General features: G+C 43.3%; 3 protein-coding genes across 3 annotated transcripts; 2 read left to right on the top strand and 1 right to left on the bottom strand.

Moving 5' to 3' along the window:
• Positions 1–501: 501 nt before the first annotated feature.
• On the bottom strand, positions 502–3,938 carry tmed2 (transmembrane p24 trafficking protein 2). The gene is made up of 4 exons (XM_071898952.2): positions 3,584–3,938; positions 2,799–2,991; positions 2,113–2,220; positions 502–2,004 (listed from the first exon to the last, which is right to left on the bottom strand). The coding sequence occupies exons 1-4, from the start codon at positions 3,761–3,763 to the stop codon at positions 1,880–1,882; spliced, it is 606 nt and encodes a 201-aa protein (XP_071755053.1). The 5' UTR covers positions 3,764–3,938; the 3' UTR covers positions 502–1,879.
• A 1,920-nt stretch (positions 3,939–5,858) lies between these two features.
• On the top strand, positions 5,859–16,327 carry ptpn11a (protein tyrosine phosphatase non-receptor type 11a). The gene is made up of 16 exons (XM_071898908.2): positions 5,859–6,080; positions 6,628–6,750; positions 7,751–7,945; positions 8,563–8,755; positions 9,207–9,326; positions 9,410–9,523; positions 9,758–9,854; positions 10,000–10,097; positions 10,392–10,550; positions 11,235–11,366; positions 12,526–12,680; positions 12,772–12,839; positions 12,922–13,073; positions 13,169–13,287; positions 13,402–13,507; positions 13,596–16,327. Exons 1-15 carry the CDS (start codon positions 6,067–6,069, stop codon positions 13,469–13,471), a joined length of 1,809 nt encoding a protein of 602 aa, XP_071755009.1. The 5' UTR covers positions 5,859–6,066; the 3' UTR covers positions 13,472–13,507; positions 13,596–16,327.
• Positions 16,328–16,898: 571 nt separating this feature from the next.
• On the top strand, positions 16,899–21,969 carry LOC139911404 (cytochrome P450 2C3-like). Its single transcript, XM_071898935.2, has 9 exons — positions 16,899–17,063; positions 17,198–17,360; positions 18,623–18,775; positions 18,846–19,006; positions 19,101–19,274; positions 19,473–19,611; positions 20,019–20,206; positions 20,607–20,748; positions 21,717–21,969. Exons 1-9 carry the CDS (start codon positions 16,899–16,901, stop codon positions 21,911–21,913), a joined length of 1,482 nt encoding a protein of 493 aa, XP_071755036.2. The 3' UTR covers positions 21,914–21,969.
• Positions 21,970–23,919: the final 1,950 nt, after the last annotated feature.

Here is a 23,919-nt window from a genome sequence, read left to right as displayed (position 1 = left end):
TACTTAATGTGCAAAGCCAATTTGAAGCATATAGGGCTCTCTCCCCTAACAGGTGAAGAACAGATCTTTTGTCTTCTTGGTTTGCGTTTACTGACTCATCCTAGACAGCCCGTTCTAGATTATCTTTCAATTTGGCAAGCAGACTTTTTGTACAAAGAGCAGTTATATTGTTGTTGTACCATCCACAGTCCTGATAGGTGGGAGGCAAGCTCCTCCCTGCTTCCCTACCCCACCTACAACTCATTTTGATTTCGATTATAAATGCTTGAGGGAGATAATCCTTCCATGATTCCAATTTCCAAGGGCTGGAAAGGCTGTGGTAAATGCCAATGAACAATTCGGAGTGACCCTGTTAAGCACCTGGCCCTCAACTGTCTATTTATTTCACAATAAACCATGAATACCTTCCATTTTGAAACACGCCCAAAGAATTTTACAGAATATTGGATTTATTATGAAACCTGGGGAATTTTCCACAAACATTCCACATTTGTACAGATCCATTGATCAGATTGTTTTTAATCACACAAAGGAGAGATTGTGTACAGAGCAGTTATACCTGCCTGAGCTCACCAGAAGTTGTTAAGTACAAAATTGGGGCATATTCAATAACATGCAACATTTCTGTTGTTGCAGATGTGTGCTGGATGTGTAGGTAATGCCTTGGGACACAATTCTTTAGCTCGGGGGGGAAAAAAAGATATTAATTTGAAAGGCATCTCAATGTCCAAATGTTGCATCCCACTGGATATGCTCCAGGAAAAATAAACAGTACAAATCTGCTTAACGTCACATAACTTAAAATCCCCAACCCAAACAAAATTACTATAGTAGAAGCAACTAAAGCACACAGCAGTCATTAGGTTTCAGACCCCCCCCCACCCCCCCCCACCCAGCATCAATCACCATGTAACATGTGTTTCAGTATTTCTCTACCCTGGCTTTGGAGTTACAACCTGAACAGTTCAGTTTAAAATCCAGCCCAACACCAACACTGCCTCAACTCTTCAAGGGCTTGTTGCCTAGTTGGAACACTAAACTGTGGCTGAAACTTAATCGACTTGTGAATTCGCAGGCCAAAGATGACAAACCACTGGCCTATTGTTACCTTTCTGAACTACAGAGGGAGTCAAACAGTTTCCCCCGCATTGCCTATTAACAAAAACATCCACAGAAGCGTTGTGTGGCATGGGTTTCTATGAATCAACAACAAAAAGAGCTAGAAGCTGTACAGTTTCCCTCTAAGACCAGCTGCAATGAAAATCCTTCAGATATTTAGAGACTTATTCGCCTGGAGTGCAATTAGTTGTTGCAGACCATTACACAGTGTACAGCGTTGACATATCTACCTGGGCATTGTTTCACTTGGTTGGGACCCCGGTATCTGCGTCTGCCATTTTTATGATTGGAAAAGGGTCCCATAGACAGGTTAATAAGGGATACATTCTCCTGTGGTGACTCCTGACATGCCTATCCATCAGTGTGTATGTATAAGTCATATTCATCTCATTGACTTTACTTAAAATTATGAGCCACAGTCATTCACACATACATAAAACTGCACTGGCAAGTGATTGGTGGTTAACTGTTGTTAGCAAACAATGTAGAAAAACAAATTGAACAACTTATTTAAATGAGAAAAATGCTAATCAAAACTGACATCAATCCAAGAATGTTTTGGCCTTTCATTCAAAATGTACAACTATAATAACCACATTTATAAAGATGGGACCAGATGGGTAACAGGTGAACAAAAACATATTTGAGATCCAATTGTATTTAGGCTTTTACTGAAAACTGACAGTCTCGTTTCCAAAGTGTAAATAACTGTCTTGGTGTTGGAGAAACGGCGGCGCACACAGAGGGATCATGTACCGCACTACACCACCCGCCGTACTTCAAAGAACCTCTTCAGGTAGTAGATCTGTCCGAGTGTCATCGCCACCAAGACGAGGGCTTCGAAGAATGACCAGAGCACCACTCTGCTGTTTGTGTTGTCGTTGACTGGGAGGAGAAAAACAGGCAGGCTGAGTAAACATGCAAATTCACACAGATACAACAAACATGACAAACTGGCTCTCAGCAGCAGCTCTCATTGGCCGGGGGACTCACTTGCTCTGTGTATCCTCTCGCGGACCTCCATGTACTCCTGCTCATGCTTGACAGCTGTCATGGCAACTGCCAGCTCATTGATCATCTCCTCCAGCTTGTTTTGGTGGGCTGAAACAGGCGAACAACACCCCATCAACAATAAGTCACAACACAAGCCTGGCGCAAAAAAACATGCATATGGAATGCATGCATAACATTCTCACACTTAGTGATTTATGCAGAGTCCCATGCTTTATGAAAGAGCAACATCCCATCACCGGGGAAACAGGACCATCTTTTCTCACTGTGAAAGTCCTCAAACCATTCACAAACACAAGGGTTTACTGCCTACATGTAATAAGTGTAGTAGCGGTACATAATATTAGTTTACACGAGGGAAACAAGACTGGTTAGAGAAAGCTCTGCAGTGCATCACACGCCAAAAGTCTATTTCACAACAGTAGTGTTGCTGCGGCCTGCCCTGTGCCCTACCATCCCAGCTGTCACCACCTACAAAGAGGAGAAGAGTGCCCAGAATAAAGTCAAGAAAAGGAAGAGACTAACACAAGCAGTGAAAGAAGGTCAATAAAACAGCAGAGTACAAAAAGTAAACTGGTCTGTACGATTAATCTTGAAACAGACAAAAGGATATGACATGAGTTTCTTTCTCTCTCACACACACACACATAAGCACATCCTGTGTCTACCTTCCGTCTCCATGTCTTGGCCTTTAGGTGCCTCTCCAATATCGATGGTGAACATGACGATCTTGGGTGTCATCGTGGACATCTTGTTGCTGAAGCAGAACTTGTAGGTTCCGTCCATGTGTGCTGCCACAGAGTACTTTCCACTGGACTCTCTGTCGCCTTTGTAAATCTGCTTACCATCAGGACCTGTTATCTGCAAGGAACACAAGAGTGTCAGAAACATATCCAACTAAATAACAATGCAGCAGTACATATCATGCAGGAAGTGGTGGCTTGTTGGCAACATATGGCAACATCAGACTACACAAAACGTATTCAAATATGCACCTTAGAATAGAGCAGCATGTAACCAGATAGCTAGTTAAACGAGGCCCAGCCTTCTTCAGTTTTAGGATCAAGCTGAACTGGTAAAACAGCTGATTAGCTAAAGATTCAGTTAGCATTACTTAGCCAGACACTAAGCTAGCGCTAACGTTGCACTTCCTGTATCGTTTCAAGAAATAACTGAATGAACAATGTCACATCTACTTTTGACCAGAAAGCAAATCTATTAATGTGTTGATATTCCAATAATTTAATCCGTAGTTTAAACTGTTTTACAGCCGACACTGAGTTGAAAGTCATTAGCCCGGGCAGTTGCTAGTTTGGTTGGTTAGCCTCTCTTAACATTGCGCAGACAGCACCGGCTAACAGGCCGTACACACCGCAGTTTCAGTTAAAAAGGGAAAACCCACCTATTTGCCCAACTTAGCTGGCTAGTTTATCATCTCAGCGTAATATCTCACCTCAACGTCGATATCCAGGAAACCCCCTTCAGCGACTTCAAACATAAGGCCCATCTTGGTCCCGGAGTTGACCCGCTCGTAGAAACACTCCTCGGCATGGGCGTCTATGCTAACGAAGTAGCCGGACGCAGTGGCAGACAAGACGGCCAGCAGGACAACGAGCTCCGACACCGTAAACATGTTTCGTTTTTTACTAGCTAGTGTTACGCGCAATGTGTGGAGTTAATGAGTATCCTTGCTTCAGTATATCCCAGCGGCATGCATATACAAAGTACCAGGACAGCAGTTTATAGAGCTAAATGTTGACAGTGTGAGTACTTGCAGGATAGCTGCCGCACCAGCATCAGCGCACTGAGCTGCACTGCTCTCTGACTGCCACGTACGGGTTTAGACGGCGAACAACGAGGGCCAAACTTAGTGAGTGCGTGGCGCAAAGCCTGTGATCATAAAACCTCCTTGTTGTCAACCCATGACGCTCCCCACTTGTTTAGCGTCATCAGTTAAAGTAGACCTACTACACAGCAATTCACACTCTTTTTCATGTCACGGACGCCCTATCATATGGATTAGTTCTAGTTCTTTGATCAATTACTATTGAATAGCCAAAGATAAATCAAGCAATGTATAGTTATACTGTAATTAAGGAGTAAGTTAAAGTTTAAATGAGTCAATTAAATCAATCAGTTTGAAAATCCCATTTACGTTTCAAATCAAATCAATGCTATAAATCAATCTGCACATTTTTTTTCTCAAAAGACTTTTTAAGGAACACATGCAGCAATAATCTAGACAGTACAAACAGTGTTTCCCACATGCAGGTGTAAGTGTTGCTAGGGACAGACATCCAGACACTGTTGATTTAGAACATTTACATAGCTATTTTTATTATAGTTGGGGGTGAAGAGTGAAGAGAGTGAAACCTACGATCAAAATATTAATTCTTATACATTATTTCAAGGTATTACCTTTTGGTCAATGAAATAACAATAATAGTGACATTAAGCTATAGGGTAGCAATAGGAGTTTTAGAGAGCGAAGACAAAGTGCAACAGGAGAGAATGAAGACATAATTCCTGAGGCTGAGGCATTTGGTGTAACTGAAAGATACAGCTGAGTATTATCAGCATAACAACGAAAAGTGCTGATAGTGTGCCCAACTGCTTCTCACTTAACCAGTCAAAAAAAAAAATCTTAATTGTGTGTTAATTATGTGTGATGTGTCTCAATAGTCATTTTTTCTGCCAAGACAAGTCAAAAGTATAGATCATATGCCTAACATATATAAAGAAAACACTATTGGCCCAAGGACTGACCCTTGACCTCGTGAGGCACACCACGCATAATCAACGAAGCGGTAGAAACATAATGACCAAAAGACACTGAAATGTTTCACATTTTCTGTTTAAGATGAGAGCCAGTGACTAGGCAGTCCCAGAAACACCAACAGAATTTCTCAATATAGCATGATTGATGGTGGTGAAGGTTACAATTCAAGCAGCACTGCATTCATCGGGTCGTTAGTATTCCTGAGAGGAGCAGTTTCAATGATGTTTGCAAATTTTAAAGCAGTTTCTTTTCTCTGCTTGTAGGAGTTGCTTTAATACCACATTCTATAAAATGTTGGAGATGAAGGGTATCTTAGGTAAAAAAAAATTTAAAAAAAAGAAACTGAAAAACCCCCCAAAACAACAAAAAAACACTACACCAAATCTTTGACAATCCAGTTGACTTTCAGCCAAAGCAGCAGCCGTCTGCGCTGTCTTCGAGTAACGACGGAATGACGGAGTGCGGGATTTTCCTCTTGTCTGTTTCTTCCTCTCTTGACCCTAATGAATAATAATGAGGCTCAAAGAAAATTCCGACTCCCCGATTTTGAGCTCTCAGTTAGGTGACATTTTAGAGGTATTTTTCCGACTTTTGTTAGGATATGGACCGTACTGGTAGCAAATAGAGGTGAATAATTACCACTTTACAGCTTAAAAGAGGTTTCCCTGCAACTTCCCAGTGGTAAACTCGGGAATTTACCAATTTACGACAATCGATAAAACCCCGAACGCACCGCGAGTTGTCCACAAAGACTGTGCCTTAATACGCATGCGCGGAGTGAAAGTGATAGGCCTCTTTAATTTATATCACTCTGTTTGCCGGATGGCCAAAGCTCTCTGGTTTCATTACAAAGGGAAAAGCGCCAGCGGACGGCGGCTACCCAGGGTGACAAAACCTACGCACCCTGTATTTTGTCGCATGTTTGGTGACGTCCAATAATCGACTTGCTCTGAAGTCTCCGGGGCCGAGGCCTAGAGACTTTTTGTAGCTCTCGTTATTAAAATTTGCCGTCAATGCCTAGATTTCGGTGCCCGTTTTGACCGGGTGTGGACCGATGAGGCGTTTTATCCTGTGATAGAAAACTGAAACAGTTGGAAACGTTAGCCAGCTAGTTGTAGCTATTGCTAACTCCTGGCGAGGAAGTGAGGAACGAAAAAATGACATCTCGGAGGTAAGGGGGCTGGAAAACAATGTCTGGTGATAACGTTAGCTTAGCTAATTAAGCTTGGCTGTTTTGATAGCTAGTCTGTTGGTAAACAAGCATTGACTATGCCCGGGACTTCTGGAATTAACTAAAGGATGGGATAACTAGCCAGTGACTACATCACCAAGGGTCCATCAAGTATACCGGTAACTTACAGCCCAGTCAGATGATGTTCAGTTAACACTGTGCCACAGCCGTGAATCAAGTAAGGCTATCTAACACAGTATTCACAGATTTGAACTAGCAGAAAGTGAAGTTGAAGCTAGCTACCCACTGACTGTGGCCATTGTAAGCCTATTGGAAATGTTTGCTGTGTTATGAACTGCTGTCAAACCCCAAAAGGACTAGGTCTGTGCGTTCACTTTAACTGATATTTTCACTTCGTGCCATTACTCTGTCATCTCTGTCTTTGAATTACATGGACTATTGTATAGCACAATGTGTCCTGATACTGTGGGGAGAGGCTGGACTTGTAACGACACATGTACCCCACTAAGTTGTTTTCCTCTGTCAGGTGGTTCCACCCCAACATCACAGGTGTGGAGGCTGAAAACCTCCTGTTGACTCGTGGAGTGGATGGGAGCTTCTTGGCCAGGCCCAGTAAGAGTAACCCGGGGGACTTCACTCTCTCAGTACGGTGAGTGGTGGCATTCAGTGTGGTATTCAATACAATATAGTATACATTGTAGTCTACAATACAATACAGCATCTGTGTCAACAGCCATTTCAGGCTTACAAATGAACTTTCTTACTTGGTAGCACTGGTGCTCCCAAACTCAATGTTAGGAGCGCCTGTAAAAATGTAGGAACCCCCACTTAAATTTAAGTAGCACCAACTTTTTTCTGTGCCATTGATGAAACTCATTGTCGGGCCCACACATGCTCAATTGAGATCATGCTACTCACTTACTAACACTCAACATAGTGTATGTTAAATGATCCACCAGGGACCTGTGGATGATTTTGGTGTGTATGTTCTTCTCACTTAATGGGCAAGTTGAACAGTGGGACTGTGTAACAGAAACTTAGTGTTTTCCTTTAAGATCTATATTTGACAACATAAAATCTCTGTAAGCAAAAGGTAAATATATATTCAATATATTTTCAAGTGCTGTTGCACTGCCTTTGAGTATTTGTTATGTTTTTGTCATGCTGTTAGTGGAACACGTGACTCACAGCTAAACTATCTTTTCGTCTCATTTAACTCATAATACATGCACCGTGTATCAGAAAGGCCAGGAGGATACAATGCATGCATAATGAAGCAATGATAAATCATCTAGACTTCTAGACAGCTTAGTTGGATATTTTTGAGTCATTTTCTGACTCGGTGTGGATTCATTCTGACTCGCATCGATACATTTGGAGCAGCAGTGTAGTTAGTATACTGAGTCTGAAGTTTGATTGGTTGGATTAGTGCATATTAGCAAAGATATCATCACTGGCACTAAGGAAGTTGCACCAAGACAATTATTTGGTGTAGCGACAGTGTTCCCTAACACACAATCAAAAAAGTATCACTTCAGCGCTGCATTTTAGCATTGATGCAGGAATATAAGCCACCTACTGTAGTCTGTCTGTGATGTGTTGCCTGCCGCTGATGATGATGACGCTTTTCTAAATGTGCTTTTCTGCAGGCGGAATGGAGCTGTCACCCACATTAAGATACAAAACACAGGGGACTACTATGACCTTTATGGCGGGGAGAAGTTTGCCACTCTGGCAGAACTGGTGCAGTATTACATGGAGCATCACGGGCAACTGAAAGAGAAAAATGGAGATGTTATTGAGCTCAAGTATCCACTCAACTGTGCGGACCCCACCTCAGAGAGGTGAGCTGTGAAGCTGGATGTTACGTTTGTCTGCTTAAATGTTCAATGTCTGTTCAGTGTTGAATGTATTCAGTTGTTTGGATGTTACCAATTCTACTTCAGATTCTGCTTATTGATTTCATGCCATTATCAGTTATTGTTACCACTTCTTAAATTCACTTCAATTACTTTGCCTTTTTTTTTAACTTGTATGCCATAGTAAAGGATTGCATTGTTAGCTAGAGTTTTGTGTTGAGGCTGTGAAGTCTACTTGAGAATACGATGCATTTGGGGCATACTGGTTGGACTGGGAGAAAACTAAACTCTCACTTTACAACTCACTGTTGCCTGTGTTGTAGAAAATTACTGTTTTACAGGTATTGCATTGTTAATTTACACTCTTGCAAAGCTAAGCCAAACTTGAGAAAGTTTCTCAATTGGTGCAGGAGTCAGCCTTGGCTTCATCTAGTTTGAAAATGGAGCAGTGGGGAGGAAGCTGCATTGCTTTTTTTGTCCCTCCAACAATAAAAAAAATAGTTCCTTGTTGCTAAAAGGAACTTTCAAGTAAATGTTGTGTAACGTGACATACTCTTTAGTGAGCTGAGGCCAATATTTCACCAGTGCGTATCTCTTGGCAGGTGGTTCCATGGGCACTTGTCGGGCAGAGAGGCGGAGAAGCTGCTGACAGAGAAAGGGAAGAACGGCAGCTTCCTGGTGAGGGAGAGCCAGAGCCATCCCGGGGATTTTGTCCTGTCCGTCCGTACGGGGGACGACAAGACGGACAGCAGCGACAGCAAACCCAAAGTCACTCACGTCATGATCCGCTGCCAGGTGATACACTCATCCGCTCCTCTGTTCTCATTGCCTCTGTCTTTCTGTCTTCATCACCTCAGAATGTTACAGATGGGTGTTGAACGGTAAAAGTATTAATTTAATGCCTGTGGCTGTCTGAAATGCCTCAGCGCTAATTTGAGATTGTTACATTTTCTGGAATGGTGTGACACTGATTTATACTGATTATATGATGGGATGTACTAGCCTATAATTAGACCTTTGTGTGGTCTTGGGTTTATAAATAAGCTGGGCAGTGGCATATTTGGAATCAGACTCTTTGCTGAACAGCTTGTTACTCTGACAACGCTCCAGAAGATGTTCTTTCTTACTGTTCTACGGTTTATTTTGGAAAGTGACAGCCAGCGACGTTTTTAGCATGCGAAAGTTGCGATAGCTGCATGAGACCGGTGTGTTTCGCCTGTCGCTAACGTGGTGGTTTCTATTTTAGCATGACTTGAAGTACGACGTGGGCGGAGGGGAGAAGTTCGACTCGCTCACTGACTTGGTAGAGCACTACAAAAAGAACCCTATGGTGGAGACCCTGGGCACCGTGCTTCAGCTCAAACAGGTACCTGCAAGTCCTACGCCGTCTCAGATCTATGTTTTTTTTTCTATGAAGATGGCTTTGCTGACTCCCGCTCTCCTCCCCAGCCCCTGAACACTACTCGTATTAACGCTGCAGAGATTGAAAGTCGAGTGCGGGAGCTGAGCAAACTAGCAGAGGCCACAGACAAGGTCAAGCAGGGCTTCTGGGAAGAATTCGAGGTGAGCGGTCAAGCTTTTGTGGCCTTGATACAGTATTTTCATTCTCCTTCTCCGCTGCTCATCCGTCTTGACCTCTGACGGATGAAACAACTTAGCCTCGACGCGTACATCCTCGCTTAGTTACTAGTAAACACGAACATACTAAATACATTATCAAGCGGCGAGACAGAAGATGTGTTAAGTGTTGTCGGTTGGAAACGGCATGCTGATATTTGACTCTTGTTTCTCACCCAGACCTTGCAGCAACAGGAGTGCAAGCTGCTCTACAGTCGCAAGGAGGGCCAGAGAGCGGAGAACAAAAACAAAAACAGATACAAGAACATCCTGCCTTGTGAGAAACCTTGATTGCTCTTTCGCTATAACCGCTTTTCATTCTGACAGTTCAGTTATCACCTGAGGGGATTTTGTAAAGGCAAAGCACTGATGAGTATCTCTCTCTCTGTAACCGTCTGTACTGTTTTTGTTTCTCTCTCCAGTCGACCACACGCGCGTGGTGCTGAACGACGGGGACACAAACGAGCCGGGCTCCGACTACATCAACGCCAATATCATCATGGTAGTAACTGCCATCATGGTAAACTCACTTCATCCTCAAGCGACACACACACACACACACAAAATTGGACACAATTTTTCTGTAAATGAAATGTTTCCAGACTTATCTCAGATGTTCTTGTGCCATATAATTGTATTCAAAGCCATTCTGCAGCTGGCAAGTATGTGTGGTCCTTGTGCTGCACTTTTCTGTTCATAATGAGTGATCAACTGACTGTCAGGTCTGTGTGTGTGTGTGTGTGTGTGTGTGTGTGTGTGTGTGTGTGTGTGTGTGTGTGTGTGTGTGTGTGTGTGTGTGTGTGTGTGTGTGTAGCCGGAGCTGGAGTCAAAGTGTAACAGCACCAAGGTGAAGAAGTGCTACATTGCCACTCAGGGCTGTTTGCAGAACACCATCAGTGACTTCTGGAGGATGGTGTTTCAGGAGAACTCCCGGGTTATTGTCATGACCACCAAAGAGGTGGAAAGGGGAAAGGTAACCGAAATGCTAAATAGTGTGCTGAATTGTAATTTTGTTGATGTAAAAGTCCACCCTAAACACTTTAACACTGTTGAAATGGCGATGTACCTTGCATTCCTGGACCCATTTTGCTGTTTGGTGGTGTATTTTTCTTATTCCCGTGGATAACTGGCCAAACGTAGACGATGTGACGACATATCAAGATACTTCCAGCAGCTGAAATGGAGCTTAATAGCAGAAAAAAAAATTATCTATCTAAAACATCAACAGTAAACATCAGGTTTTGGTGTCAGTCCTTCAAAATCAAAGAGCAAGAACTTACTTTCTAGACTCTCCGTTTTGCACCGACATTAAACAGCCATACAGGGAGAAATCCATCATAGAGGAGGCAGAGAGACCAGTTTCTCCACTGACAGTAGGCTCAATAGACCAGAATGCAATGCAGCTGTTCTCTGGGAGTTGTCAAGGCATTCTGGGAAATGCAGGAAATCGTTAACTAAAGTAGAAGTAGGTGAGGCGGGTTGAGGGAAAGCATGTACACCAAAAAGACAAATTACCACACTACATCACAAAATAACTCCTGGAATGTGTTGAACATCACAGATTCATGACATATAACAGTGTGAGAGGGTGGATTTTTCCTGAAATACAACAAGCGAAAGTCATGTATACACAACAAATGTTTTTGTGTTCCGTTAGAGTAAGTGTGTGAAGTACTGGCCGGAGATGTCGGCTCTGAAGGAGTACGGCGCCATGCGTGTTCGCAATGTCAGAGAGACGGCTGCGCATGACTACATCTTAAGAGAACTCAAACTGTCCAAGGTCGGACAGGTAAGACGTGTGTGCGAGTGTGAGAGTGTGTGTAGGATCTAAATGGACAAAACCTTATCATATGGGTGTCTGTGACCTAATGCATGTCTGTTTGGGGGTTCTTGACCTGAAAAAGTGGTGAAATTAAAATTTGAGAACCTTTTGAGTTTGTTTTTTTTTAATCCATCCAAAATAAGCGTGACAGGGCATTTCATATGCAAATAGGCAGGCAGACCCACATCATTCATCAATACATTTTTAAACCAATGCATTTATTTTCAATTGTTAAGTAAAAGGGGGGGGGGGGGGGGGGGGGAGTAATGATGCTGTCTTGTTAGTGATCGCTCTTATAACTGAGCTTTTTCCTGCAGAGGATTGCAGTGGATGTAAAGTTTTCATTAGCCTTTTCTTTTTGCCATTCTTTGCTCCTCCCTGCACTACTTCATAGACAGAATGCAGTCTCACCATTTGGCCACTGGTGGGCGCTCTTAATGGAAATTAAGTTTAACATGTAGACTGACATCTCATTGTGCCTCTGACTTGTTTTTTGCCAGCTGAACTTAACAGATGCATGAAAGAAGCGCTGTGCTCATGAACTAAATCCAGATTATCACTGAATGTGGTCTTTGAAATGTATTTTGAATTTGAACTATTAATTGACTCGTTTAAACTTTGACTCAATTGTTTTATGAATGGCTTAATTTATCTTTGACTATTCAGTAGTAATTGATCAAAGAACTATATTTATTACTGTAGCACCATGGGGCTTCCATATGCTCTACAAACTGAACACTGTAAAATATACCCTAAAATATTCTATTGATACACCAACACAAGATATCAATATTTTTTTTCATGTTTCAAAACCAATTTATGATATTCTATCAAATGATAATCCACAATAGAAAAATAGAAGCCTTGAAAAGATGTTCAAAAGAGTGGAAAAGCCTTTAATTTTATCTTTTATCCACAAATTATAAGCTTTTTACTGCATTCATATGGGAAAAAAATATCATGAAATCACAGTATAACTCAGTGTTAAATTGCAATTGTTACAAAGCATCGCATAAGAATCACAGTACTAATGTATTGAGGTGGTGATCATATGGTATTAGGAGTTCTCTGGCAGTTTGTAGGATACTCTGTGTGTTATACTGCGTCTTTAATCTGCATATTGCAGGGGAACACAGAGCGCACAGTCTGGCAGTACCACTTCAGGGCCTGGCCGGACCATGGCGTCCCCACCGACCCGGGCGGTGTGCTGGACTTCTTGGAGGAGGTTAATCTGAAACAGGAGAGCATACTGGAGGCCGGGCCTATAGCGGTACACTGCAGGTACGCACACACAGGCATCACATTCACCAGAGTCACTGTCAGTGGGCATGTAGTAAACATGTTAACACAAGGACATTCTCCTTTCCTTCAGTGCTGGGATCGGGCGAACAGGAACGTTTATAGTGATCGACATCCTGATAGATGTAATCAGAGAAAAAGGTAAGCCTGCATGGTTCATACACACAAATATGTCTACATATTAAGGATATATCAATGTAAATGATAACGTTTGCCGTTGCAGGGGTGGACTGTGACATCGATGTGCCAAAAACCATCCAGATGGTTCGTTCTCAGCGCTCCGGGATGGTGCAGACCGAGGCCCAGTACAGATTCATCTACATGGCCGTGCAGCACTACATAGAAACGTTGCAGCGACGCATAGAGGAGGAGCAGGTGTGTAGCTGACAGCGCCTCGCTTTGTCTGTTCCCCCCCCCCGCCCATGTTCTTGCTCTCGCCCCTGACCTTCCTTTATTCTCTCTCCCCGCAGAAGAGTAAGATCAAAGGGCGCGAGTACACCAACATTAAGTACTCTTTGTCGGACTTGACCGGAGGAGAGCAGAGCCCTTTGCCTCCTTGCACTCCCATCCCTACTCCCACATGCACAGAGTGAGTAATGCTACCGCAGACGTTTAACAATTTTAAATCGCTTTCTTGTGTCCTTCCCAAGAAAGCGGTATCAGTAGTTTCTCAAGTGTCTCAATGTGTGTGTTTGTGTGTCAGGATGAGGGAGGACAGCTCTAGAGTGTATGAGAACGTGGGTCTGATGCAACAGCAGAAGAGCTACAGATGAGATTCAACTTTGACCCCAGCGCTCCACCAGTTCCAGGTAAAGGCGACAACACGGCGCTCACATAGAAAAACGCTAATATGGACTTTCCGTGTGACAACAACTCTTTGTCCTCTGTCTCCTTTAGGAACCTGATACCTGATAGTTTTTTTGCCAGCCACACCTTGACGCCTGAGACTTGACCATGACGATGACATGGAACAATAGACCACATAAAAACAATACGCGAGAGAGACCGGACACTAGAGTCCTCCTCCTCTCGCTTCATCCTACACGAACATTTGCCCTCTAGTTGTATTCTAAACCACTGTGATCGTCAGAAGAGCCTTTGAGAAGCCTAACAATCCCCTACTAAACCGCCGTTTGGGTTTAGCCTTTCTAAAACTCACCCCAACAAGGGCTGCGACTAGCAAGCGCTCTCCTCAGAGGGAAAAATCTAGCTAACTTTTTGCTCATCTCTCATTTTTGTATGTACTTTGTCTGTTTTTTTTGTTGTTTTTTTATTAACCAAAGGAAAACTATGTAGATTGTTTCTAGATGGAAGTAAGGAGATTGTTGAGAAAAAGGCCTGTGCCAAAACCACAAATGATTTTATCCACATTTCTCAGCCAATTAAAAGTCTCCCTGTGGCCCGTTAAGCCTTCTAAGCGGCGGGGGACGAGACCTTATTTGCGGACAAAAAACGGGGCTAATTTCCCAGTGATTATGCGAAGTCAGGTTTTCACTGTGTTATATAGTGTAATGTTACTGAATGAAGAATTATTGGCATTGTAGTGTATTTCCATATTTACTGTTGATTCCTAATCCACTGACCCCTAAACATGAATTCCTTTTTTCTTTTTTTCTTTTTTTGCGCAAGAGCTGCCTTTGAAGAGAAAGTCCCATTCAGGTTGTTAGGAGGATGAATTAACTTTTTGTTGAAGTTCATCTGAGGGTTTAATTTGCGTGGTTATGTTTTTTTTGGGATACTCAGTATCTATTAGTTACCATTCCTGAGCTCAAGCCGAATGTCCTTAATGCTGCACTTTTTAAGCAGCATAGCAGTTACAGTCAAGCCTTGATACACCTGATGGATATATAAGTAATAATATAATCTAGGGGTTAGAAAGGATTTTCGAGGGGGGCACATGTTTGGTTTTACCCCCTATACTCCTGCACTTCTGTGTCAAAGTTACTATGATGACATGTTATGGTTTCAGGGGCGTCTCTGTTGTGTATCTCAGTTGACCTAGCAGGCAATGCCACAGACGCACGGCTGCCAAAAAAACACTTTTTTTTTTTAAGTTTTTTTTTTTCAAGTGCATAATATTACCATTTTTCTTTCTTTCTCGTTCTTTTTTTAAAGACAATTGCCTATTGTGTACCATTGCCTATTGTGAGCACCACATGTACTTAATTTTAAGAGTCATTGTTTTAAGAAGCAATCACACATCTCCGAGCTTTGGCAGTATAAGTAGTCATTGTTGTGGTTGTTATAGATTTTAGTCCCTACGATGGTCGGCTGGACTCGATAGTTTGCCCTCTCCAGCTTTACGAATACACACACACTCACCCATGCGCACACACAAGTGCACACACTTCTACACAGGGGCTGGTTCACTACCAAACCCACTAGGTAGAAGTATTTTCATGTTGTCTTTCTGTTTGTCACACTAAACCATTTAACTACTTTTCTTCATACTGAAGTAAATGCTTCACCATCAACTACAGTATTTAGGGAGAACGGATGTTTTGTATATGCATTATTCTAGTGAGACTCCACTCACCGACTTCATTTCAAATGTGTGGCCTAACTATTTTATTTTGCCAAACCTTTCCCTATCTCTGCACATTCGCTCACTGTCGTTAACGCCTTGAGAAACTGCAGTCTTACCATTGAACCGGTTGTAACAGCGCAAACTCAGAATTTATGAGACGAGGAGAGGACAAAGCTCTCAAGCTTCTCTTCAACCACTGATCCAGGATCGAACGGCCTTTTCTGCTCCCCTCTGTGAGCTTCACACGGGGAACAAACAAATTGACCTTAAATCAGTGTTTTAGGGCCGCCTCCTCCTACTGTCGGTGCACTTGGCTCAGTAGAGGACTCCGCTAATAAGTGTTCTTCGAAATGATTCTTTTCCTCCTGGGTGAAGACCATCCACCGACCGAGTTACGAGATCTTCTGCAGCGCGGTGTACTGTATGCAGTTTCCCCATTTATTGTAGAACGTATGGTTTTTGTTTGTACTCGTCTAACGTTCCGTGGAGTGCTTGTGGTGTTCTGTGTCTCGTGGTGTGTGTGTGTGAGGACGTGTGTGTGTGTGTGTGTGTGTGTGTGTGTGTGTGTGTGTGCTGTGAGAATACGGCCGTTTCAGCCGTGCGCTCCTGGATACTTGGTCTTTTCTTGTTTTTTTTTATTTTTCCCTCCCAGATCATGAAACTGCTTTCCATTTGATCATGTAAGCAATTTAGATGCATAGATGTGCCTTCTGTGCATATGCCTATGTGTATGTGATAGCTATTAAAAAAAAAACCCAGTGCTCTTTAGTTCCACCACCATTCAAGAACCTGTAACACTTAAATGTGAATTCTGTCATCCTGAACATCCTGAACAAAAAAGGAAAAACAGTGATCGCAATGCAAACAAACTATATTTTTTAACATGTATATTGTACATGAATACCTGGTAGAGGAGAATGTACTTACTAAACATATCTACTTGCCAATAAGATATACTGTATGTATATTCCTACAGCTTTCTCTCTGTAACACAGAGGGGGACCTCTCAAAAAGCTTAAGAGGTTTATTGTATTGTATGACTTTCAATGCAGTTAACCATGTTAACTTCCTCAATAACAATAAATGGCTAGCTCATGCCTCATATTACGTTTGCTGTTTTTTTTTTGTGTGTGTTTTGCACATTTGTAGAAGTGGTTCTCTGTTTCTCATGCACATAAACAAATTCTTTGGTATGCGTGGCCAGCTGCCCGACTCCATGGACAAAAAGGCAAAACGTCCCAGGAGGTTTCAATGTGAGTGATCTTTTTAACAGCCTGTGAAAAAGCTCACATCTCATGAGAAAAGAATCCCTTTTTGCTGATTCTCTATTTTTCTTCTCAATTCAAACTAAAAGCTCGCTGGAACCTTCACAGTTTTGTTGAGCAACTTGATTGTGCAGCCTTTTCTTCAGGATTACCTTAGACCTTGTCTAGACACCATTAAGCCCTCAAGCACTGAACTGAGATCAGCATTAGTTTATCCTAATCCCATTTCAACTGTAATTGTACCACGACCCCGTGGGACATGGTACAATGAAACTGACCTGAGCTCTGCGCTTAATGAGGATAATGACATTTTGCAAGAAGAGAAATAATAATTCCTCGGACTCCTATTTTATTCACATTTTTTTATCGCCTCTGCTTGATGCTGCTCGGAGCGGAGCTGTGCACTCGATGATGGAAACAATCTGTCTTCTTATTGTTGCCGTCTGCGTTCTCCTCATGCTTCTGCCGAAGCCACAAAGGCCCAAGAATTTCCCACCAGGTCCGGAGCCTCTTCCAGTCTTCGGGAATGTGCTGCAGCTGAGCATGAAGAACCCGGTGAGAGACCTGGATGAGGTACGGTGTGTTTATGGCGACTCCTGAGTCGGGTCACAGGCTGTTGGTATGTGCTGCGTCCGTGGCAGTGATCCTGGTATGATCAGCATTCATATACAGTCTGGTTTACTGTTATGATATATTGTGGTTCCTAGTTATCGAGGCGCTATGGGAAAGTGTACAGCCTGTTCCTGGGCTGGAGGCCAGCGGTGGTGCTCCACGGCCTGCAGGCGGTCAGGGAGGCTCTGGTGACCCGGGCGGTGGACTTTGCAGGACGACCACAAGGCATGATGCTCAACCATGTGGCCGAGGACAAAGGTAGGCTACACTTTCTAGTACGTCTCCTTAGAAAGTGTAGCATGATTAAAGGTTGTGTGTAACATTTTTACATGCAGCTTCCCATTGAAATCATGCTGAAGTACAACCGCATGCTTCTGGGTTTGTGGACTTTTGCAACAGGTTTCCACAGTGATTATGAAATAGCATGGCTTAAGACTGTTTCACCACAAAGTACACAAACAGAAAAGTGCAATCAGAATACCTATTGTCTATCAAATAAGGGTTGCGTCTGACAGATGGAGGTCATTACAGAAATGATGTATATTCAGTCCAGAAGTTATGAAGTTGCCTTTTTAATGCTTTATTCAACATCATAAAGAAACATCCAGGAATTCATGAAATAAAGGATGATATGGCTTGACCTTCCTGCCATGACGAAAAATATATTTTTTATCTGACAAACAAATGGATGATATTAAATCAAAATAAAAAAAATTGTCTCCTGCCCTTCCCATGTAATGCAAAAAGGACGAGAGGACAAAGTGCCAAGGTTAGGTTGGAACGTAAAGAACTAGATTTGTTTAATGGAGAAAAAAAGAAATTACAAATAAAGTGCATGATCACAGAAATGTAATGTTGGAGGAGGTTTCTGCACAGACCATCCCTCTTTTTTTCCATCAACATACTCTGACTTCCACTGACTTTCTCCAGCCGTGTTTCCCTCGCTCATCACTCCTACACTGGCCGGTTTCTGATGCGATGCCAATGGAGAACCTACAAACTGTGTACTCTGAACAGAGGCAATTTAAAACGGAACAAAACATAATGCTCGAGTCAAAACATGCTTAAATGAAAGTCAAATTGCCGATTTAAAAATACTCCCAAGAAGTACAAGCACACAAAAAAAGTAATTACAATTCAACTAAGAGTCTAAACTTTTCTCCACCTTCTCATCAGTTTCCAACCCAATCTAATTCAGTTGCGCTTCTTTTAAAAAGGCCTTGGTGCTTGATTCAAACAGTTCACCCTCCACCCAGACACTGCCCCGTCACCTGCCTGTCCCGAGGGGAGCTGCTCCAGACAAGACATGCTCATGCTTCCTTCAAGCCATGGAGATCATGCCAAAAATACTCCTGGTCAATTCTACTCATGCAGCATTTTACTTTTCTTTTTTTTTTTTTGCAATAAACCACCTCCTTTGTATTAAAGGCTGAAATGTAATTGCAGGTGTCAGCGAAGGAACAAAAAACTCAGTGCTGAGGTTCAGCTTGACTGTACCCCCCCCCTCCCCCCCTCCCCAGGGCTGATCATGGGTAGCTATGGAGCGGTGTGGAGGGAGCACAGACGGTTTGCCCTGACCGCCATGAAAAACTTTGGTCTTGGGAAAAGATCCATGGAGGAGAGGATCCTGGAGGAGACCGCTCACATCTGTCACTGCCTGGAGAAGAGTCTGGGTAAATAAGCCATCGAATCCCAAGTGAGGTCCTCCGAGCAGCATGTTGAAATTCTTCTTGTTTTTGTCAGGCACACCGGTGGATCCTCTGTCTCTGATCCACAGCGCCGCGTCCAACATCATCTGCTCTGTCCTTTTTGGACAGCGCTATGACTACGAGGACAAAGTGCTTTCCTTCATCATCAGCAGCTTCAAGGAAAACGCACAGATCGCCAACGGACCCTGGACTGCAGTGAGTTCACCTGGAAAAGACGCTCTACCTGCTAGAAAACTGTATGAGGGTTGTATTTTGTATTTACACCGTCACTCTCTATTGACTTCCATAGATTTATGATACGTTTCCTCTCCTGAGACGCTTGCCGCTGCCCTTCCAGAAGGTTTTTAAGAACTGCAGGAATTTGAAGATGCACACCCGGGCGATAGTGGACCAACACAAACTCACACGCGTTCCCGGACTGCCCCGGGACGTCGTAGACTGCTATCTGGACGAGATGGAGAAGGTGTTTGTGTGCACGTGGTGTGTGTTTTTGACAAGGACTGATGTATGTATGTGTATGTATGTGATGTGTATGTTTTTGAGAAGGATTCATTTATTTTATTGATTTTACAATAACAATACCTACCTAAACCATCTTGTTTAAGCATCTATGGAATGTATAAGTGTGACCCTGTCCACTCCATGTCACTATCCGTCCCAGAAGGGGCCGGACGGCTGTGTGCTGGAGGAGGACAGGCTGGTGATGCTGCTGCTGGACCTCCACTTTGCCGGGACTGACACCAGTTCAAACAGCATCCTCTTTGCCATACTCTACCTGGCCACACACAGCCACAAACAGGGTGAGCTGATTATTGCCACCTCAGCAGCACTTGTCACTAGTAATCGGTGCGTAGAAGCAAATTACTCTCATACATACATACAGGCGGGGATGCAGAGGAGGGTAAACCCATCTAAACAGCATTTTATTTGTGGAAGAGGGAGATTTTTAGGCTGACAGATTTTTTTTAACCTAAATTCATAGAATACATCATAGCAATTAGTATTAGTAAGTTATATGGCGATAGGGTCTTCAAGGAAAAATCACATTAACGTAACTCTCTCTCTTCTTCTACTTCATTTTTCTCTCTGTATCTCTCTCTCTATATCTCTGTGAATCCCTCTTTTCCCGTTTTTTTCCTCCTGTCTCTGTCTCCTCTCACCCCTCCCTCCCTCTCTCGCTCCCGCCTCTTTCTTTCCATCCCTCCAGCCCAGTGTCAGAGAGAGATAGACAGGGTCCTGGGGCAGGGTCTGAGCGTCTCGTTCGAGGACCGCCACAGGATGCCCTTTGTGATGGCGACCGTTCACGAGACGCAGCGCCTCGCCAACATCGCTCCACTCGGGGTGTTTCATGCCACCACCAGGGATACTGAGTTGATGGGTTATGACATCCCTGAGGTAGACACACACATACACACACACTACACACACACACACACAGGCATTCAGGCATATAGAGCATACAGGCAGCATCTGGACAATTTCTCTGAAGGTCTACAGTACATACCCAGGGTTATTAATGACATTACTGAATAGAGACATGTGTATGCATGCGGGGCAGAAAGGAACACACACACACACACACACACACACACACACACACACACAGTCTGCACATGTCATTGACCTTAAGCTCTCAACATGCATGCTCATGAATTTGGCGTTTATCCTTCATTTGTCATTTATTCTCTTTTTCCCCTCGTCATTTCCCCTTCTCTCCTTTCTTAATTTTATCCCGCTGGTCTTTCGTTCCTTGTTGCTTTTCGTTTTCCTTCTCCAAAATGTCTTTTTGGCGCAGGGCACCCTCATAATTACCAACCTTACTTCTGTGCTGTTCGAGAGCACCAACTGGGAGCGGCCAAATGACTTCTACCCCGGCCACTTCTTAGATGAGGATGGCCGGTTTGTGAAGCCTGACGCCTTCCTGGCGTTTTCTGCTGGTAAGATTTTCATTTATCCAGAAGAAGAAGAATTTTCCTGAGCGTGCATGCTCTCTGCAGCTCCATGCTTTCTCCCACTCTTATAATTACACACATTCGTATCAGGGAGCTGCCCAGTGCGGCCACAGTCCTCTGCTGTTGCCCACTCAGCAGTAATGGAGGTTCGGTTACTTGCTCATGGGCGCCTCAACAGCGGTTTGATGACCAGATTTTCCAAGCCAGCCTGGGGATCTGGACTGGAAGCCCTCCGGTCACAAGCCTGCTCCTCTAACCACTATATTACCACCGCTCTAGTTTTGTCCCTGAAGCACTGATGCATCATTTTGTCTCCCTGACCCAAATCTGAGAATATTTTTATTGCTAGATATGATTTTGCCCAGAATTACATGACTATCTGTATTGTAGGTAGAGAGATAACAGAGAAACTATGATCAAAATAGTCTTTTCTTCTACATTCTCTAATTGTGTTAACTTCTGGTAAATGAAATAATGGTGAGGTTTAATAATTCATCAGTTTGCTGGCGACATCCTGGAACCCCCTCAAGGACTCCTGGTGGTCCCCGGACCCCACGTTGAGAACCACTGCACTAGTTTACCTCACCTTTTATCTCAGCCGGGCCTCTAGTTATATAACGGTCAGGTACTCTCCTCAGACGGCTTAAGACTCCTTCAGCTGATATGCAGGTCTCTTCCCGGGCTTATGTAAGTAATGATGTGTTTGCATAACTAGTGCTGAATTATGTAAATGTGTGTAGAAAGCGTCAGACGTTACACACCTCCGGCCAGCAGTTGACGTTTAATAAGCAAACTTCTACATCTGTGGCCAGGTCTACTCATCAACTAATTTAGCAGCCAGTCATGTGGTGTGTGTAAGGTATCAGGGCGGGACACACACACACACACAGAGGGTGGGGGTTGCTACTGAGATGCCCCTGATAATCAGTCGTACCTCTCCTCCTGACCACCAGGTCCTCGTGTTTGTCTCGGGGAGCTTTTGGCGCGCATGGAGCTCTTCCTCATCCTGGTCACTCTTCTACGTCACTTCGTGTTCGCGTGGCCCGAGGATGCGGCGAGCCCTGACCTGACACCGGTGTTTGCGGGCATTCAGTCACCAAAACCTTACAGAGTGGCTTTCCGACTGAGAGGGGATCACGTTGGAGCGTGACAGAACAACCCTTAGACTGGAATATGTGTCTCTTTGTTTGACTTGTCTTTAATAAAGGTGACACAAACTCAAGTCCTTGGAGTCTTTCAGAAGTTGATACTCTCACTCCATCATGCAGCTTGTTTTGGCACATGGTCTTTCAAGGTTGAGTTACCATTCAATTTCATGCAAATCTCGTAGCCAGCGAAATGTCTGGCCAATTAAGTGTTCAATGTACCGTAACCACACAGCAGAGGGGGGATGCTGGTGGCGAACTATTAGACATTACCGTCTATCAGCCACCAGAGGGCGACAGCGGGCCACTGTGTGTTGTCACAGCACCACTTGGACAACCAGCGCCTTAATTATAGCAGAGCCTCTCGTGCTCAAGGAGGGCTCTTCTGGGACACACTAGGAATTCAATAAATCAAAAGGGCTAAATAGAAGCTGATACGTATTTCAGCGGTGGATGTAACATGTCAGTGTAATGTCCTGTATGTGTGTGACAGTAATAGTGCTTGGCTTTATTGTTCCAGTGACCGTATAATTCTCGAAAACGGCTGAGCGTTGACTCTTGGCTACGTTTGCTGAATAATAGAATTACGTAATCATTATGGACCTTAATGGCACAGCGCAGTAGGCCTATTGGATTTGTATTGTATCGCACATAATAAGTGCAGCTGTTTTGCTTTAGGGTAAATAAAGGGCCAAAAATAGATCTATTAGAAGGCATTCCCATATGGTGCATGAATACAAGCCTCTGAGGCACATGCATACAGTCAGAGGGACATACTGAGATGGGCAGCAGTGGGCTGCATCTATCAAGCGGTTACAAGAGGAAATGTTTATTCGTGTTCATCACTAATAAGCGCCGCGCGCCGAGCAGCGCGGCAGTAAACGGTAGTTAAGTGCTGCAAATGGGTTATTTCTCATCTTGTTAGATTGAACGATAGCCATAGAGGGTCCGCTTTGCCGGCAGTAATTGCATCATCATTTTGCCTCCTCTTCTTGATGAGTTTTCTCATATGGATTTACAGAGAGAGAGAGAGAGAGAGAGAGAGAGAGAGAGAGAGAGAGAGAGAGAGAGAGAGAGAGAGAGAGAGAGAGAGAGAGAGAGAGAGAGAGAGAGAGAGAGAGAGAGAGAGAGAGAGAGAGAGAGAGAGAGAGAGAGAGAGAGAGAGAGAGAGAGAGGCGGAGCGAGGGTTTTACTACGCTGTATGGTGAGGAGGTTGGTACTGAGGAGATAGTGGGAGGGGATGCTGGATGCTGAGATAGTGCTGCTGGCATAATAACGCTTTCTGTCATTCTGAGAGACATAAAAAAAAACATACATCTGTTTGGAAAGCCTCAGGTAAGACAAGATGCTCTTTTTTATTGATTAAACAATGAAGTTATTATGTTGTTATGATAGTTAAAACTGTATGGCTTAATCAAATAGTTTAGAGTTTGAACTGATATTGTGATTATGTTGAAAAATGACTGATTTGACATGCATGCCTTTTAGCTTCACCCACTTTATTTCATGTCTGTTTACAGCAGTATGCATAGCCAGCAACCCAGTTGGGCTTAATCAGTGATATAGATGTACATAAAAAGAAATAAAAAGGTTGGTAAACTAAGACGATGACCTGTGATAAAATCAAAAATCTGTTGCATCTAATGTAAATCTCTTCAGAAGAGCATTAGTTTATACTTTTTCCTTAAAAGACTCTATATCCTCATGTCTGAAATCAGTTTGACGCTATTTAGTATGATGCATACAGTGAATTTACCTCAGAAAGATTTGTGTCAGCCTAAAAAATTGGGTGAACTCTATTCTGCAAATTAATATCGATATGTATATGCTAATAATTGACAAACCCATTGTATTAGCAGAGGCCTATTTACATGAGGCACTTTTGTAGCAGTAGTAGTATTTTGTGAAGTCGTATTTTCTGTCACCTTGCCTAGAGGAACGATTTGGGAATATTAGCTGTACAAAGTTGCCATCTAACATATCCCCCGACTGCAAAAGAGTGTGTGTGTGT

The sequence above is a fragment of the Centroberyx gerrardi genome, chromosome 2 (assembly GCF_048128805.1).
Source record: "Centroberyx gerrardi isolate f3 chromosome 2, fCenGer3.hap1.cur.20231027, whole genome shotgun sequence".
In the NCBI taxonomy this organism is placed as follows: domain Eukaryota; kingdom Metazoa; phylum Chordata; class Actinopteri; order Beryciformes; family Berycidae; genus Centroberyx; species Centroberyx gerrardi.
The sequence above is the reverse complement of the archived record's forward strand: the minus strand, read 5'-3'. Positions and strand labels throughout refer to the sequence as shown.

What these genes read in the sequence shown, in the direction of transcription:
- ptpn11a (XM_071898908.2), top strand. An exon ending in AAGAGGTGGAAAGGGGAAAG is followed by an intron (nt 10,551 to 11,234) that starts GTAACCGAAATG and finishes GTGTTCCGTTAG; the next exon opens with AGTAAGTGTGTGAAGTACTG. An exon ending in AGATGTAATCAGAGAAAAAG is followed by an intron (nt 12,840 to 12,921) that starts GTAAGCCTGCAT and finishes TTGCCGTTGCAG; the next exon opens with GGGTGGACTGTGACATCGAT.
- LOC139911404 (XM_071898935.2), top strand. Translation starts at nt 16,899, where the DNA reads ATGATGGAAACAATCTGTCTTCTTATTGTTGCCGTCTGCGTTCTCCTC. An exon ending in CTGCCTGGAGAAGAGTCTGG is followed by an intron (nt 18,776 to 18,845) that starts GTAAATAAGCCA and finishes TGTTTTTGTCAG; the next exon opens with GCACACCGGTGGATCCTCTG. An exon ending in CCAACGGACCCTGGACTGCA is followed by an intron (nt 19,007 to 19,100) that starts GTGAGTTCACCT and finishes TGACTTCCATAG; the next exon opens with ATTTATGATACGTTTCCTCT.
- tmed2 (XM_071898952.2), bottom strand. Translation starts at nt 3,763, where the DNA reads ATGTTTACGGTGTCGGAGCTCGTTGTCCTGCTGGCCGTCTTGTCTGCC. An exon ending in TCCTGGATATCGACGTTGAG is followed by an intron (nt 2,992 to 3,583) that starts GTGAGATATTAC and finishes TGTTCCTTGCAG; the next exon opens with ATAACAGGTCCTGATGGTAA. An exon ending in CGAGAGGATACACAGAGCAA is followed by an intron (nt 2,005 to 2,112) that starts GTGAGTCCCCCG and finishes TTCTCCTCCCAG; the next exon opens with TCAACGACAACACAAACAGC.